Source organism: Scylla paramamosain, chromosome 43 (genome assembly GCF_035594125.1).
Source record: "Scylla paramamosain isolate STU-SP2022 chromosome 43, ASM3559412v1, whole genome shotgun sequence".
In the NCBI taxonomy this organism is placed as follows: Eukaryota; Metazoa; Arthropoda; class Malacostraca; order Decapoda; family Portunidae; genus Scylla; species Scylla paramamosain.
In genome coordinates this window covers 7,054,684-7,067,183 of record NC_087193.1, presented here as the reverse complement: position 1 = coordinate 7,067,183, position 12,500 = coordinate 7,054,684, and the positions used below count along the sequence as shown (strand labels likewise).

The window sequence follows — 12,500 nt, the reverse complement described above, 5'->3', positions numbered from 1 at the left end:
TTCTGACCCTCACACCCTTTCACGCCGCCTCTCACACCTTTATGCTCAGCTTCTTCAGCTCTGAACAGGCCACACGCGCAAAGAAAATAAAGAAAAACTGACTCTTCGGGTAATGTCCCTTCCGCCACCTTGCTGAGCCGTGACGTCATGATTACGTCACGCGGAGTCAAATGAGAGGCTTAAGTGTCTCTTTTTTTTTTATTATTTTATCTCCTTGTCTCGTTTTCTTGTGGTGGTATTCAAATGGAGGTCTTTATTTGAGTTTTTATACGTTTTTTTTTTATTGTCCTTTGTTTTAAGTCACGAAGTCAAATGCGTGTTTTTTTCTGATTTTCTTGCGATATTATTCAGATAAAGGTCTTATTTTTTTCTTTCCTTCATGTTTTACACAATTCTCTTTTGTTTAAGATTCATGTTCAAGTCAAATCAGCGTCTGCTTTTTTTTTTTTTTTCTAAATTTCTTCCGGTGATATTTGGATAGAGATCTTCATTTGATCTTTTCTTCTTTTTGGTATTTTTAAAGCGATCATCTTTTGTTTGAAATTCGCGTGGAAGTCAAATGAGTACGTATTTTTTCATCTTCCTCCAGTGTCTAAATTTCTTACGGTGTCTGCCAGATGAAGGTCCTTATTTGATCTACTTTTTCTTTCTCTTCACTTTTTTTTTTTTCTTCTTATCCATCAGTTATCTCTTCCTTTACGTCAAACGAGAATCGGGTATATTCCCCTCGCGTCTCTCTCTCTCTCTCTCTCTCTCTCTCTCTCTCTCTCTCTCTCTCTCTCTCTCTCGATTCATATACCTCTGTCAGAAAAATACAGCCAAGTCTATCACAGTTACTTAATATGTGTCTGTACAGCGCGATTGGGTGGTTGGACTGATCGTGCTAATCTGAAAACGTGGTGTAAATTAAATCAAATTAAATGTACTTCAAATCATTAAACTGAAGCAGTGTAAAAAAAAAAAAAAAAATCATTTAAATCGAGCCATGTTTCACAGAGAGGCCGCTACTTGTGGGCCTGACGACTTCTTGCAGATTGCTTTTACGTTCTTATATTCTCCCTTACCTTTACTGGGAGGAGCACAGTCAGCACAGTTCTGCGTGGTGAAGGAAAATAAGGAACTTGTCTTATGAATAGCGGGAATGTTTGCTTGAATGGACTCAATCATCAGGGGTGGGGGCGACTACAGTGCAGTACAGTGAGGCAGTGCGCATCAGTGAACCACCGCAGAGAGAGAGGGAACGACACACACTCCATTTAAGAGTAACTATTCGTAACACCACCGCCATGAGATGATGAGAAGCAAAAACAAACTCTTCCTACCTTATCCGAATGTCAAAAACTCCAAATAACCTCCGTATTTTAGCATCAAAGCCGCCACATACACCCTTCTTGACCACCAACCGCGTGCTCTCAACGGGACAATAAGTGTTGGAAGGCGTGAGTCATTACTCAGCTTCAGATAACAAAAAAAGCAAAGACAAACCAGTGATACAGAAGATTGGAACCCATATATGCATTACTCGATTCTCTTATATTGTACTCGCGTGAATCGTAAACATCACACCTTCAGACAAAAGGAGCAAATACAAACTAATGATACACAAGATTTGAACCCATATGTACATGATTTGATTCCTTATACCCTGATAACACCGTTCTAACCCCGGCATGAAGCCCACAATGAACCAATGAACGAAAGAGCAAAGTGATCCGCTATTTTCACCATAATATTTTCAAAGGCCACAGAGATTAATAGCCTGGTTCTCAAAAGTGTTTTTCCTCTTAATAACATGGAAATCTTATTAACATATCACTGGAATGATAAAAATACCTTTGAAAGCCCGTATAATTTCAGCTAGAGCCTTTTGAAAGTAGTAAAGGTGCAGCGCAGAAGTGTTTCAAAGGTAGTGTCCCCGGAAGATTTTAAGCCAACCTAACATGTATCCTGCTTCCTTCGTGTGCTTAAGACCATCCAACTATTTCGACACCACACACAGACCACCACACCTTCCTGCCTTGCCTTGAAAGCTGATAAGGGCGAAGGAAACTTAGGAAAGGAGAAAAAAGGCGGAAATAAAGAAAGGGCGTCTCTTTCTCAATCTTTCATTCCCGCTTGCCTCATCTTCTTACATTATATTTGATTTTATTATAATTACCATTTTCTTACGATAGGATTGATTCGTTCGTAAATTATATGTTCCAGGCTGCTTCATTTCCTGTTATAAGCTAGACTAGTTATTCAAATATATCCGTAGCAATTTTGTTTCTGAAATATTACTAACGTATCCTATGTTTCCCCGACTACACTTGAAATAGCCTAGCCCAGCCTAGTTTTGAATCCCAGGCACCGTTATTATTTCCTGCATTTAGTCCGTCTCTGAGTTATATTTCGTCCTTCACCATTAAGTACAGAGTGCAAATGTGACCTTTCAACAAGACAATACGTAGTAGGTATGTGGTAGTAACTGTGGTGGTGATGGTTAAGTGGTTAGCTGAGGTTGGCAACAGTGATACTACCTAACTGTTCTCTCTCTCTCTCTCTCTCTCTGAATGTGGAGGCCAATCAAGGATAATAATCACATACGTACATCAACACACACACACACACACACACACACAGAGAGAGAGAGAGAGAGAGAGAGAGAGAGGAAACACCATCCTCTCTCTCTCTCTTCTATGTAGTACGGTTCAATGGACTAACCTTTGATCTTTGTGTGTGTGTGTGTGTGTGTGTGAGGAGGGGAGAGAGTGAAGTGCCTTGTCACCTTTGTGTTGGAGGAGTGGTGAGTGACTGTCTGACTGGTACTGACTGGTGGTGACTGGTCTGCCTTTACATTGTTTGGGTAGAGGGGAGAGAGGGGCCCGTCACCACCACCACCACCGCTACTGCCATCATCATCATCATCATTGGTCTCTTGTCCACTTCTATCCTTCTATATTTCTTTCTTCTCGGTTCCTAGTGTTCTCCAGGTCCTCCCGGCTTAACTAAAGGGTGTGTACATAGATACAAGCGATAAGAATATTAGTAAAGTATCATTGTATCTACAGATTTTAAGTATATCTTCGGAAATTTCGGATGCATATGCAGAATTCTTATTAATGTATCTACAGAATTTTCAGTGATATACCTAAAGAATTTTCAGAATTATTCTTCATAATTCTTATTGATGCATCTACAGATTTTTCAATATAATATTTTCCAGTGATCTTACAGAATTTTCAGAATCCATCTACATAATTCTTACTGAAGTATCTACATAATTGTTGGTGCATTCGGAAATCTTCAGTAACATCCCTAAAGATTTTCAGAAAGCAAGCATAAAACTACAAAACTTTCAAAATCCTGCATTTTTCAGTAATATCCCTACAAAACTTTCAAGCAATGCATCTACAGAATTCATCCTAATATATCAACAGAACCTTAAATATATCCTGAACTTTCATTAACAACCCTACATAATTTTCTCTCTTGCCCTTCACCTTTTGTCCCTTTCACTGGTGCACTCTGTTTTTCTTCCTTCCTGTGACTTAACTGTACCAGGAGGGCTGGCTATCCACTCCCCACCGGAACTAAACTGACCAACTTTTTTCGAAACTTTTTTTTTGGGGGGGGATGTAGGTGGGGGTGAATGACGCATTGAAGAGGCTTTTCATTTTTTTTACAATCATTAGCTAGACTCCGTAAGATGTAATTAATTAACTAATTAACTAACTAACTATCCAACTAAATAGACAAATAGCTTTCACATTCATCTCTAAAACACGTTACATTTTAGTCAATTACTTTTGTTGACCCTTAGCCAAACTTCTTAAGACGTAACTGACCAACTAACTAACAAACAAACTAACTAAATAAATGAATAGACAAATACCTTTCACATTCATTCTAGAAAAGCTCATCACATTTCCGTTAGTCATAAGTTACAACAGCAAAATCAAGAAAAAAAAAAGAAAAGGGAAATTATAACTTTATTTAAAATTACTATATTAATTTATATACATGTGTTCAGTTTGGTGAGCGGAGTCTTCAGGGTCGCCTCCTTCAGATCACAACGTCCTTCAGGCTTCCAGAGGCTTCAGGTTTTGCCGGGAAAGACAGAGGAGGCTTCGGATTGAGTCTTTCTGAGGCCCGTATTCTGAAACGCCTAGTTCTCTCACCACGACTATTTTCAAAGGCCACAGAGATGATTAGCCGGGTTCTCAAGAGTGCTTTTCCTGTTAATAATGAAGAAAACTTGTTACTCTGTCACTAGAACAGTAAAAATACTCTTGAAAGTCCGTGTCACTTCAACTGCAGCCTTCTGAATGTAGTGGAGGTGCGCCGTGGAAGTTTCACAACATGGTCCTGTCCTGCCTTCGCGCGCCTCGTCTGATGTTATCACCCTTTCTGTTCCGTCTCGTTTCCATTTCTGTTCTCTTTGCTACGTGGAATTAAAATTCATACGGGGAAAAAAAAATAGTAGTTTTTTTTATATTAGTTCTTTCTGCTTTCCTTCTACTTAGTTTCACCCAATTTCGTTGTATAAAGTAACTATGAATACAGAGCCCAAGTTTCATAATTAGATTGCACTATTCTCCACTAGTCTCGTCTTATTGTTTGAAGGAATAAGAGAAAGTTTTATCAGTGAATCAGGCCGAAAGGAATACATTACAATTCAAAGTTTTCATTCGGTTAAGTTCTTGAATTCCACTGTTTCGTAATAAGGCTGCATAATTCCGCACTAGCCTCGTCTTAGTGCTTGGCGGAACAAGAAAATTGAATGTCCCAGAGAACTTCACTTCGCTTTATAATAAGACTACACTATGTATGCTCCACTATCCTCGCACTGGTTTATGGCGGAACAAGAAAGGAAAAAAAAAAAGTTTTGCGAGCGCATCAAATATGTGGGAGCATTAAGCAAGATGCAGTGTCCTATATAACTTTTTTTTTTTTTCTGTATTACTGGTTGTGTCACCCATGTGCTCTCTATTTGCAGTATGGCGTAGGATTGTGTCAAGAGCAGCAACAGACAACCAACTGGGCTGGTATACACAAAACCAGACAACCAGTTTCCCGCAGCCTAGCCATGCACAGGCGACACTCCAGTGAAAGTGAAACCTGATTATTGACAAAAAAATGTAAGCTTTCATGATTGGATTGCTGTGAAAATCTAGGATATTATAATATAGAGCTTGTTTAATTTTGTGTTACGATTTCGTCCATGGAGATCGTGTAGTTTTTTTTTTTTTTTTATGTACAGATTTTATCACTGTACTTATAATTATTCTTTCATGAACGAGTTAGTTTTGAAATGTAATGCTTTTGAAATCTAGCTTAGTGTTTTTAAACGTTTGGTTCAATTATCAGGACTGTTTTGAAAGGCCAGTGATAATTTGTCAAGTTCTCATGGATGTTTTTCCTGTTTAGAAGGCATAATATATTTTAAACTATCACTGGACTCATGAAAACACCCTTGAGAACCCCAGTAACTTTCACTAGAGCCTGTTACGGGCAGTCAAGATAAGAAATGTTTATGAATGCTGTGCCTTGTATCTCTTCACTCGTATTCCAATGTATCCACTTGAACAGAAAGAGGTTTTATGTCGCTAAAGGAAAACTAATACTTTCAAGTATTCCCTGACAAACACTTGAATACTGATGGCTTGTAAATTTTAAGTGACCAGGAGCTGCCTTAATGAACTGGCCTTTTGCATTCTCGATGTCTTTAGAAGCGTGACGTTCATCCTTCATTCTCCCTTAAACTGTCTCCGAAATATAGCACTACTAGGGTGACTATATCAGTGTCTCTATCACAACACCGCTGCGTCTGAAGCTTTGACTAATCTTTCAAAACTCAGCTCCGTGCTAGGCTTCTCTATGCTCTCCTCTATCGTCACGTCCTCCTCACTCCAGGAATCCCTACTAGACTTATCTATGCTCTCTCTCGTTGTATCTATGCTCTCTATCGTTACGTCCTCCTCACTCCAGGCGTCCCTGCTAGACTTATCTATGCTCTCCTCTCTCGTCGTGTCTATGCTCTCTATAGTAACGTACTCGTCACTCAGGGTCTGGGATACGCTCGCCAGGCTGAGTCCCGCGGGTTGCTCTGTGCTGTCTTCCCTTGTCACGTCTTCGGTGCTCAAGACTTCCCAGGTGGTGTCTTCAGCACTCACAGTCTCATCAGTGAGGTCCTCGTCGGAGATTGCCCGCACCCTGCCACTGAATCTGTGGCCCTGTGGAGGGAGGAGAGCAAAATAGTAAATAATTACTTGATAATGCTTGTTTATATTTTTTTTCAATATGGACGAACTAGTTTCCATACAAGACTCTCTCTCTCAGTCTAGTTTCCATATATGTCGGATTCGTTCTCTCTGACTTATCAATTTCCATAAAGAATTCTTTCTTTCAGACTCACCGTTGCCAATACACGTCCTCGTGACCTCGTCGCCGCGCCACCGCTGCCATCAGTCCTCTGCTGTGTCGCCTGCACTGGCTGACGTCCTCTGGCTGCTGCACGTGCGCCGTACGAGCGAGCACCGCCACCACGTTGCGCGGTGGCGGTGGGGCGGGAGTGCACGCGCTGCGGCGTCGTCGTCGCCGGCGGCAGCGCGACACCGGTGCGCTGTCGTCCCGTGGTTCTGGCACTGGTCTGACTCTGATGCTGTGGCGCTTGCCTCTGTGAAGCCCTTGCACTCTGTTGCTGGGATGGCTGGCTCTGTGGCTGCTGTGTTTGTGATGTCCTCGATCTCCCACTCTGCCGCTGTGGTTGTTGCGAAGTCTGTCCAGGCTGCCTTTGTGCCTGCATGCGGTGGTTCCTCCGGCGTGCGGGGAACTTCTTTCTAGTCTCTGCACTCACTGACTTTGAGATCGAGTCCTCCTTACTTAACGCTTCCGTGGTGATGTCTTCCGAGCTGAACTTTTCCGATGTGAACTCCTCGCTTACAGTTTCTGAAGTTAGGTCCTCCTCACTTACAATCTTTAGAGCCAAGTTGTCGTTGATCGAGGCTGGGAGAACATTTTGCTGACTAGGAGCCTCCGAAGTCAGATCCTTGCTAAACGCTTCCGAAGTCATATCCTCCACACTAAGGGTTTCTGAAGTCATGTCCTCCGCGGTATGGGTCTCCGAAGTCATGTCCTCCGCGCTTAAGGATTCCAAGGTCATGTCTTCATTGCTGAGAGTTTCTGAAGTCATGTCCTCCACTGAGTCTTGCCTCACCCTCCCAAACGCACCGCCCTGTGGGGATAGGAAGAAGTGACCGACATTGTTAATTAATTACCAACGAGACACTCACACACACACACACACACACACACACACACACACACACACACACACACACACACACACACACACATATCCGGTTCCAGAGTTTAGTGACCTTTACCTGTGCATACAAGAAGCGAGATGTTCACCGCTGTCTGGATTACCTCCGTGAAGGAGATGACGTGGCGTCAGCTCCCTCCCCTTCCCCCCATCTCTCTCTCTCTCTCTCTCTCTCTCTCTCTCTCTCTCTCTCTCTCTCTCTCTCTCTCTCTCTCTCTCTCTCTCAGACTTACCCTCGTCAGTACACGTCCTCGTGATCTCGTCGCCGCGCCACCTCTGCCATCAGTCCTCAGATGTGTCGCCTGCACTGGCTGACGTCCTCTGGCTGCTCCCCTTGCGCCGTACGAGCGAGCATCACCACCACGTCGCGCGGTAGTGGCGGGGCGGGAGTGCACGCGCCGCGGCGTTGCTGTCGCCGGCGGCAGAGCGACGCCGGTTCGCTGTCGTCCCGTGGTTCTGGCATTGGTCTGACTCTGTTGTTGTTCTTGTTCCCGCGGGGCTTGTCTCTGTGGGTCCGCTGCAGCCTGCCGCTGTGGCTGCTGCCTCTGTGACGCCTGTCCGGGCTTCAACACTCGGCGGTGGACCTTCATGCGGTGGCCTCTCCGACGAGCCGGAAACTTTTTCCAAGTCACGTCCTCAACGCTCAATTTTTCATCAGTCATGTCTTCCTTACTTATCGCCTCATCAGTCATATCTTCCTTACTGAGCGTTTGTGCCGCCATGCCTTCATTGCTCAACGATTCCGAAGTCATGTCTTCATTACTGACTGTTTCCGATGTCAGATCCTTCTCGCCAGTCATGTCTTCGATGCTAACTGTTTCCAGAGTCATGTCCTCCTTGCTAATCGATTCTAAGCGAGCCCCTCTGAGGCGCCCTGTGGTGGTGGCGACCGGGCGGGAACGGTCTCGTTGTGGCGTCGTCGTCGCTGGCGGCAGAGCGACGCCAAAGATACGCCCTGTGGTCCTCGTGCCAGTCTGACGCTGCTGAGACTGTTGCTGTTGTCTTTGGGACGCCCTTGCATTCTGTCGCTGCGTTTGTTGTTGTTTTTCAGGTTGTGGTTGGGTTTCTTGTTGCTTCTGCTGTTGTCTCCCCCGCGTAACCTGTCTCTGGGGGGTCCTCTGAGGCTGTTGCTGTGGCTGCTGTCTTTGCGGGATTGGTCTGTATGTTTGCTGTCGTTGTCCCCGCACACTCTGCCTCTGAAAGGTCCTCCCTCTGCCCTGTCCTCTCTGGTGGTGCCTCTGAGAAGTCCTGTACTGTTGGCGTGGGTCATCATCCTCTTCATCGTCTTTATCCTCTTCCTCTTCCTCCTCGTCATCTTGTTCCTGTTCATTCTCCTCTTCCTTGTCTTGTTCCAGTTCGTTTTCTTCTTCTTCTTCTTCTTCTTCTTCTTCTTCTTCTTTTTCTTTTTCTTCTTCTTCTTCGTTATCCTTTTCTTGCTCATTATCTTCGTCTTGTTTATGGTCAGTTTCTTCATCGTTTTCTTCTTCCTTATCGTCACTTTGTTCAGTTTCATCATTTTCATCATTTTCCTCATTATCTACCTCGTTTTCATCTTCCTCACCTTCTTCCTCTTCCTCCAATTCCTCCACTTCATTAAGCTCCTTACTCTCCTTCACCAGAGACTCATACTTCTCTTCCCCGTGTTGTAGCTGCTGCTGGGGGACCTCCTCATCCTTCAGTACCCGTCGTTGGAACTCAGAATGCGGCAGAGACTTCTTCGGGTGGGACTTCGACTGCACCCTGACCACCTGAACCCTCTTGGAGCCCCTTCGACGATGGGCAGCTCTGGAGCGAGGAGAGGCTGCGATGTTTTCAGGAGGTGATGGTCCTTTTAGTCTACCACTACCACGATGAGGTTCCAAAGACTGAAGGTTCTGGGGCGGTTCGAAGGAGACGGTACCCTGCTGTCTGCTTCTGGAGCGAGAGCGAGAGCGAGAGCGGGAACCACGAGAACTGGTGACTCTTTGGGTGACCGCAACGCCGCCTAAGAGATCCGCTACAGCTTGAGCACTGCCTCGACTTACTAACTCTGCTTGATTCTGCCGGGAAGTTGGGGCTTGCAAGATGAGAGGTTGCCCGAAACTCTGCTTGGGGAGCGGCCTGACGGGGAGGGCGCGGCCAGTGGACCGTTGGCGAGTACTGGGCTGTCTTCGGCTCTTCGTGGGGAGTGAGTTGACAGGAAGAGGGAGGCCAGAGGGCTGCTGGTGAGTATTAGACTGTCTCACGCTCTCTGTGGCCTGTAGGCTCACAGGAAGGGGAAGGCCAGAGAGTTGCTGTGGGGTGTTAGACTCTCCTAGACTCTCTGTTGGTTGTGGATTGACTGGGAGGGGCTGACCTGAGGGCTGCTGAAGGCTCTCCGTGATTTGCAGATTCACAGGAAGGGGAAGTCCAGAGGGTTGCTGTAGGATGTTAGATTCTCCTAGGCTCTGTGTGGACTGTGGATTGACTGGAAGGGGCTGACCTGAAGGCTGCTGAGGGCTCTCCGTAATTTGCAGGTTCACAGGAAGGGGAAGACCAGAAGGTTGCTGTGGGGTGTTAGATTCTCTCAGGCTCTGTGTGAGCTGTGGGTTGACTGGAAGGGGCTGACCTGAGGACTGCTGAAGGGTGCTGGACTCCCTTAGGTTCTCTGTGATCTGCAGGTTCACAGGAAGGGGAAGACCAGAAGGTTGCTGTGGGATGTTAGATTCTCTCAGGCTCTGTGTGGGCTGTGGGTTGGCGGGGAGGGGACGCCCATGAGACTGTCGGGAGACGTGGGACTGTCTTTGCCTCTGTGTGGGTAGAGGGCGCCCGAAGTTACGTTGAGAGGCAGTAGACTTCCTGCGGCTTCCCGTGGCCAGTGAGTTAGTGGGGAGTGGACGGCCGCGGGACGGCTGCCTTCTGGACGACTGTCTTCCCCTCTGTGCTGACTGTAAGCTGGTGGGGAGGGGGACGCCTGTGGACTGCTGCGGGCTGGTGGACTGTGTGTTGGTCTGACTGTGGACGGGGCTGCTGAGGGGAATGCCTGGAGACTGCTGGGGGTTGGGGGGCGGGATGGCTTGAGGTAAAGGGCGGCCAGTTAGACGCCTGGATGTAGTGGACGGTCTGGAGTGCGTGACTGCAGCGACGGGCATGGGAAGGCCGGTGGGTTCCGGCTGGTGTCTGGCGGCTGCAGGTTGTGAGGGCACAGGAAGTGGCACGCCGAAGGATTCTTGCTGAGCGGCGTTCTGTGTGTGGGTGTGCACGGCTCTGGACGGCGAGCGGTGGGCGGAAGAGCGCGTGGGAGAGCGGGGGCGTGAGGTGCGGGAGGGGCGGATGGAGACAGGAGTCGACCTGCCAAAAGTAGGTCGCGGCGGGTTAAAGGCGTCAAAGTGAGTTGGCAACGCTACACCACCGGAATGACCAGTGTAGTGCCCCCCGCTGCCCCTCCCTGCCTGGCGGCCTCGCGGGGACGTCCTGCCGAACACATTGACGGGGTTGTTCAACACGGACTCCACTTCCAGACTCTCCAAGGACTCGGGAGCGGCAGGGCGGGTGGGGGCGAAGTTTTGGCGGGAAGCAGCGCGGTGAGGAGTGTTGCCAAGTGTGCCGCGCTGTTGCTGCCCTCGTCCCTGTCTTCCTCGCCCTCTTCCTCTTCTCTCCAAGGACTCGGGCTTGTGTTCTTGGCTTTCTAAAGAGTCCGTGACTCCCAGGGGAGGTGAGGGGGCGGCAAAGTTCCTGGAGGACACTCGCCTGGAGACAAAGCCGTGCCTAGGTATACGGAACTGTGTCGTGGCTCGCTTTTGTTTTCGTGCTAGACTTGACAGCCCTTCCCCAATGGAGCTGTCGCTGCTCCGAGTGTTCGCAACGCCTGCGGAGAAGGGAGAGGAACGCAGAGTACGGTGAGGGAAGAAGTGGGCGGCATACCGGAGCCTGTCATCTTCCTCTGAGGACCTGGACGTGGAGAAGTCCTCGTCGCTCCGGGAGTCCGCGAAATTAAAACGCGGGGAGCGAGGGCGTCGGCGGAAGCTTGTGTACCTGACTCTTTCGTCACTCTCCAAGGATTCGGACCCGTACTGACCCTCAAGGCTTTCCACAGACTCGGAACTAAAGAAGCGGGGACTTCGTTTAAAGCGGAAATGTTGATTAAATGTACCGTGTGACCGGCCTTGTCTTCCTGTTCTCTCCAAGGATTCGAGGGACACTGATAGGTCCTCCTCTTGGGATAGGGACTCGTTCTCCTTCGAGGCATCCCCCCGCACTCCCACAACGAGGAGGCAAAGCTGTGGGGGAGAAAATTAAAGCCTAAGACACAAGTACGGTAATTATTTATAGGGTACGATAGTTGCGCAAGACAAATGAAGGCGTCAGTGCTTGGATCCTTCAAGGTGCATTGTAGGGTACGACATATGCCAACGGACTTGTAAAAACTCACTTGTCTACATTTACCGAGGCCAAAAGAGCGTTGATTATGAGTCAACTTCACATGTACTATTTAATGATGATGCTTCAATAGACTTATAAGAGAGAATAGTGTTACTTGAACACAAAGGAACGGAAGCAGGTGATGACACACGTTCAGGTGTTAAGGTACAAGGTAATAGTGTCAGGTACAGAATGGGAATTTAAACTGATCTATAAAAGTAAATCTGTCTGGGGGGGAAAAAAAAAGTAGAACATGCAAAGGTAAGAAAGGAAAAAATAAAAATAACAATGACAGTAATAAATTCGATTATAAATGAATTACAAAACCTAAATGTAATGAAGTGAAAGGATAAAAATAAATGAAAAATATATAAATGTATTGAATTGAATATTGTACCTCATTACTTTATTTTCTTTTTCCTTTTCTTTTTCCCTCTTTTCTTTCTCTCTCGATCTCTTTCTCTCTTTGTTCGTAATGTCCGGTGCTCCCCCGACTGTCTTTTTTTCTTTCTTCCTGGAGAGAGAGAGAGAGAGAGAGAGAGAGAGAGAGAGAGAGAGAGAGAGAGAGAGAGAGAGAGAGAGAGAGAGAGAGAGAGAGAGAGAGAAAGTTAAACGAGTTGGCATTTTTTTTCTTTTAACTCTCTCTCTCTCTCTCTCTCTCTCTCTCTCTCTCTCTCTCTCTCTCTCTCTCTCTCTCTCTCTCTCTCTCTCTGTCTCTCTCTCTCACGGACACCTGGTAACTAATTATCGAAATACAAGACGTATTTCACCTTCGCCATTTTACTACCAACTCTCTCTCTCTCTCTCTCTCTCT

At 46.7% G+C, this 12,500-nt stretch overlaps 2 protein-coding genes across 3 annotated transcripts in view; both read right to left on the bottom strand.

Moving 5' to 3' along the window:
- LOC135093661 (uncharacterized) overlaps positions 1–1,425 on the bottom strand; it is a 69,729-nt gene extending 68,304 nt beyond the window's left edge. Inside the window, exon 1 of one of the 2 annotated variants that reach the window (XM_063993134.1) lies at positions 1,323–1,425. The gene's annotated coding sequence lies outside the window, so the exon portion shown is untranslated. The remainder of the gene's footprint in view (positions 1–1,322) is intronic. The other variant, XM_063993132.1, reaches the window with a different exon arrangement.
- Positions 1,426–3,958: 2,533 nt separating this feature from the next.
- The window catches only part of LOC135093676 (filaggrin-2-like), an 11,633-nt gene continuing 3,091 nt past the window's right edge, over positions 3,959–12,500 (bottom strand). Inside the window, exons 2-4 of the mRNA XM_063993179.1 lie at positions 7,540–11,544; positions 6,398–7,216; positions 3,959–6,215 (exon numbers count right to left, since the gene is read on the bottom strand). Of these exons, the coding sequence (XP_063849249.1) occupies positions 5,793–6,215; positions 6,398–7,216; positions 7,540–11,544 (5,247 nt within the window). The 3' untranslated portion in view covers positions 3,959–5,792. The remainder of the gene's footprint in view (positions 6,216–6,397; positions 7,217–7,539; positions 11,545–12,500) is intronic.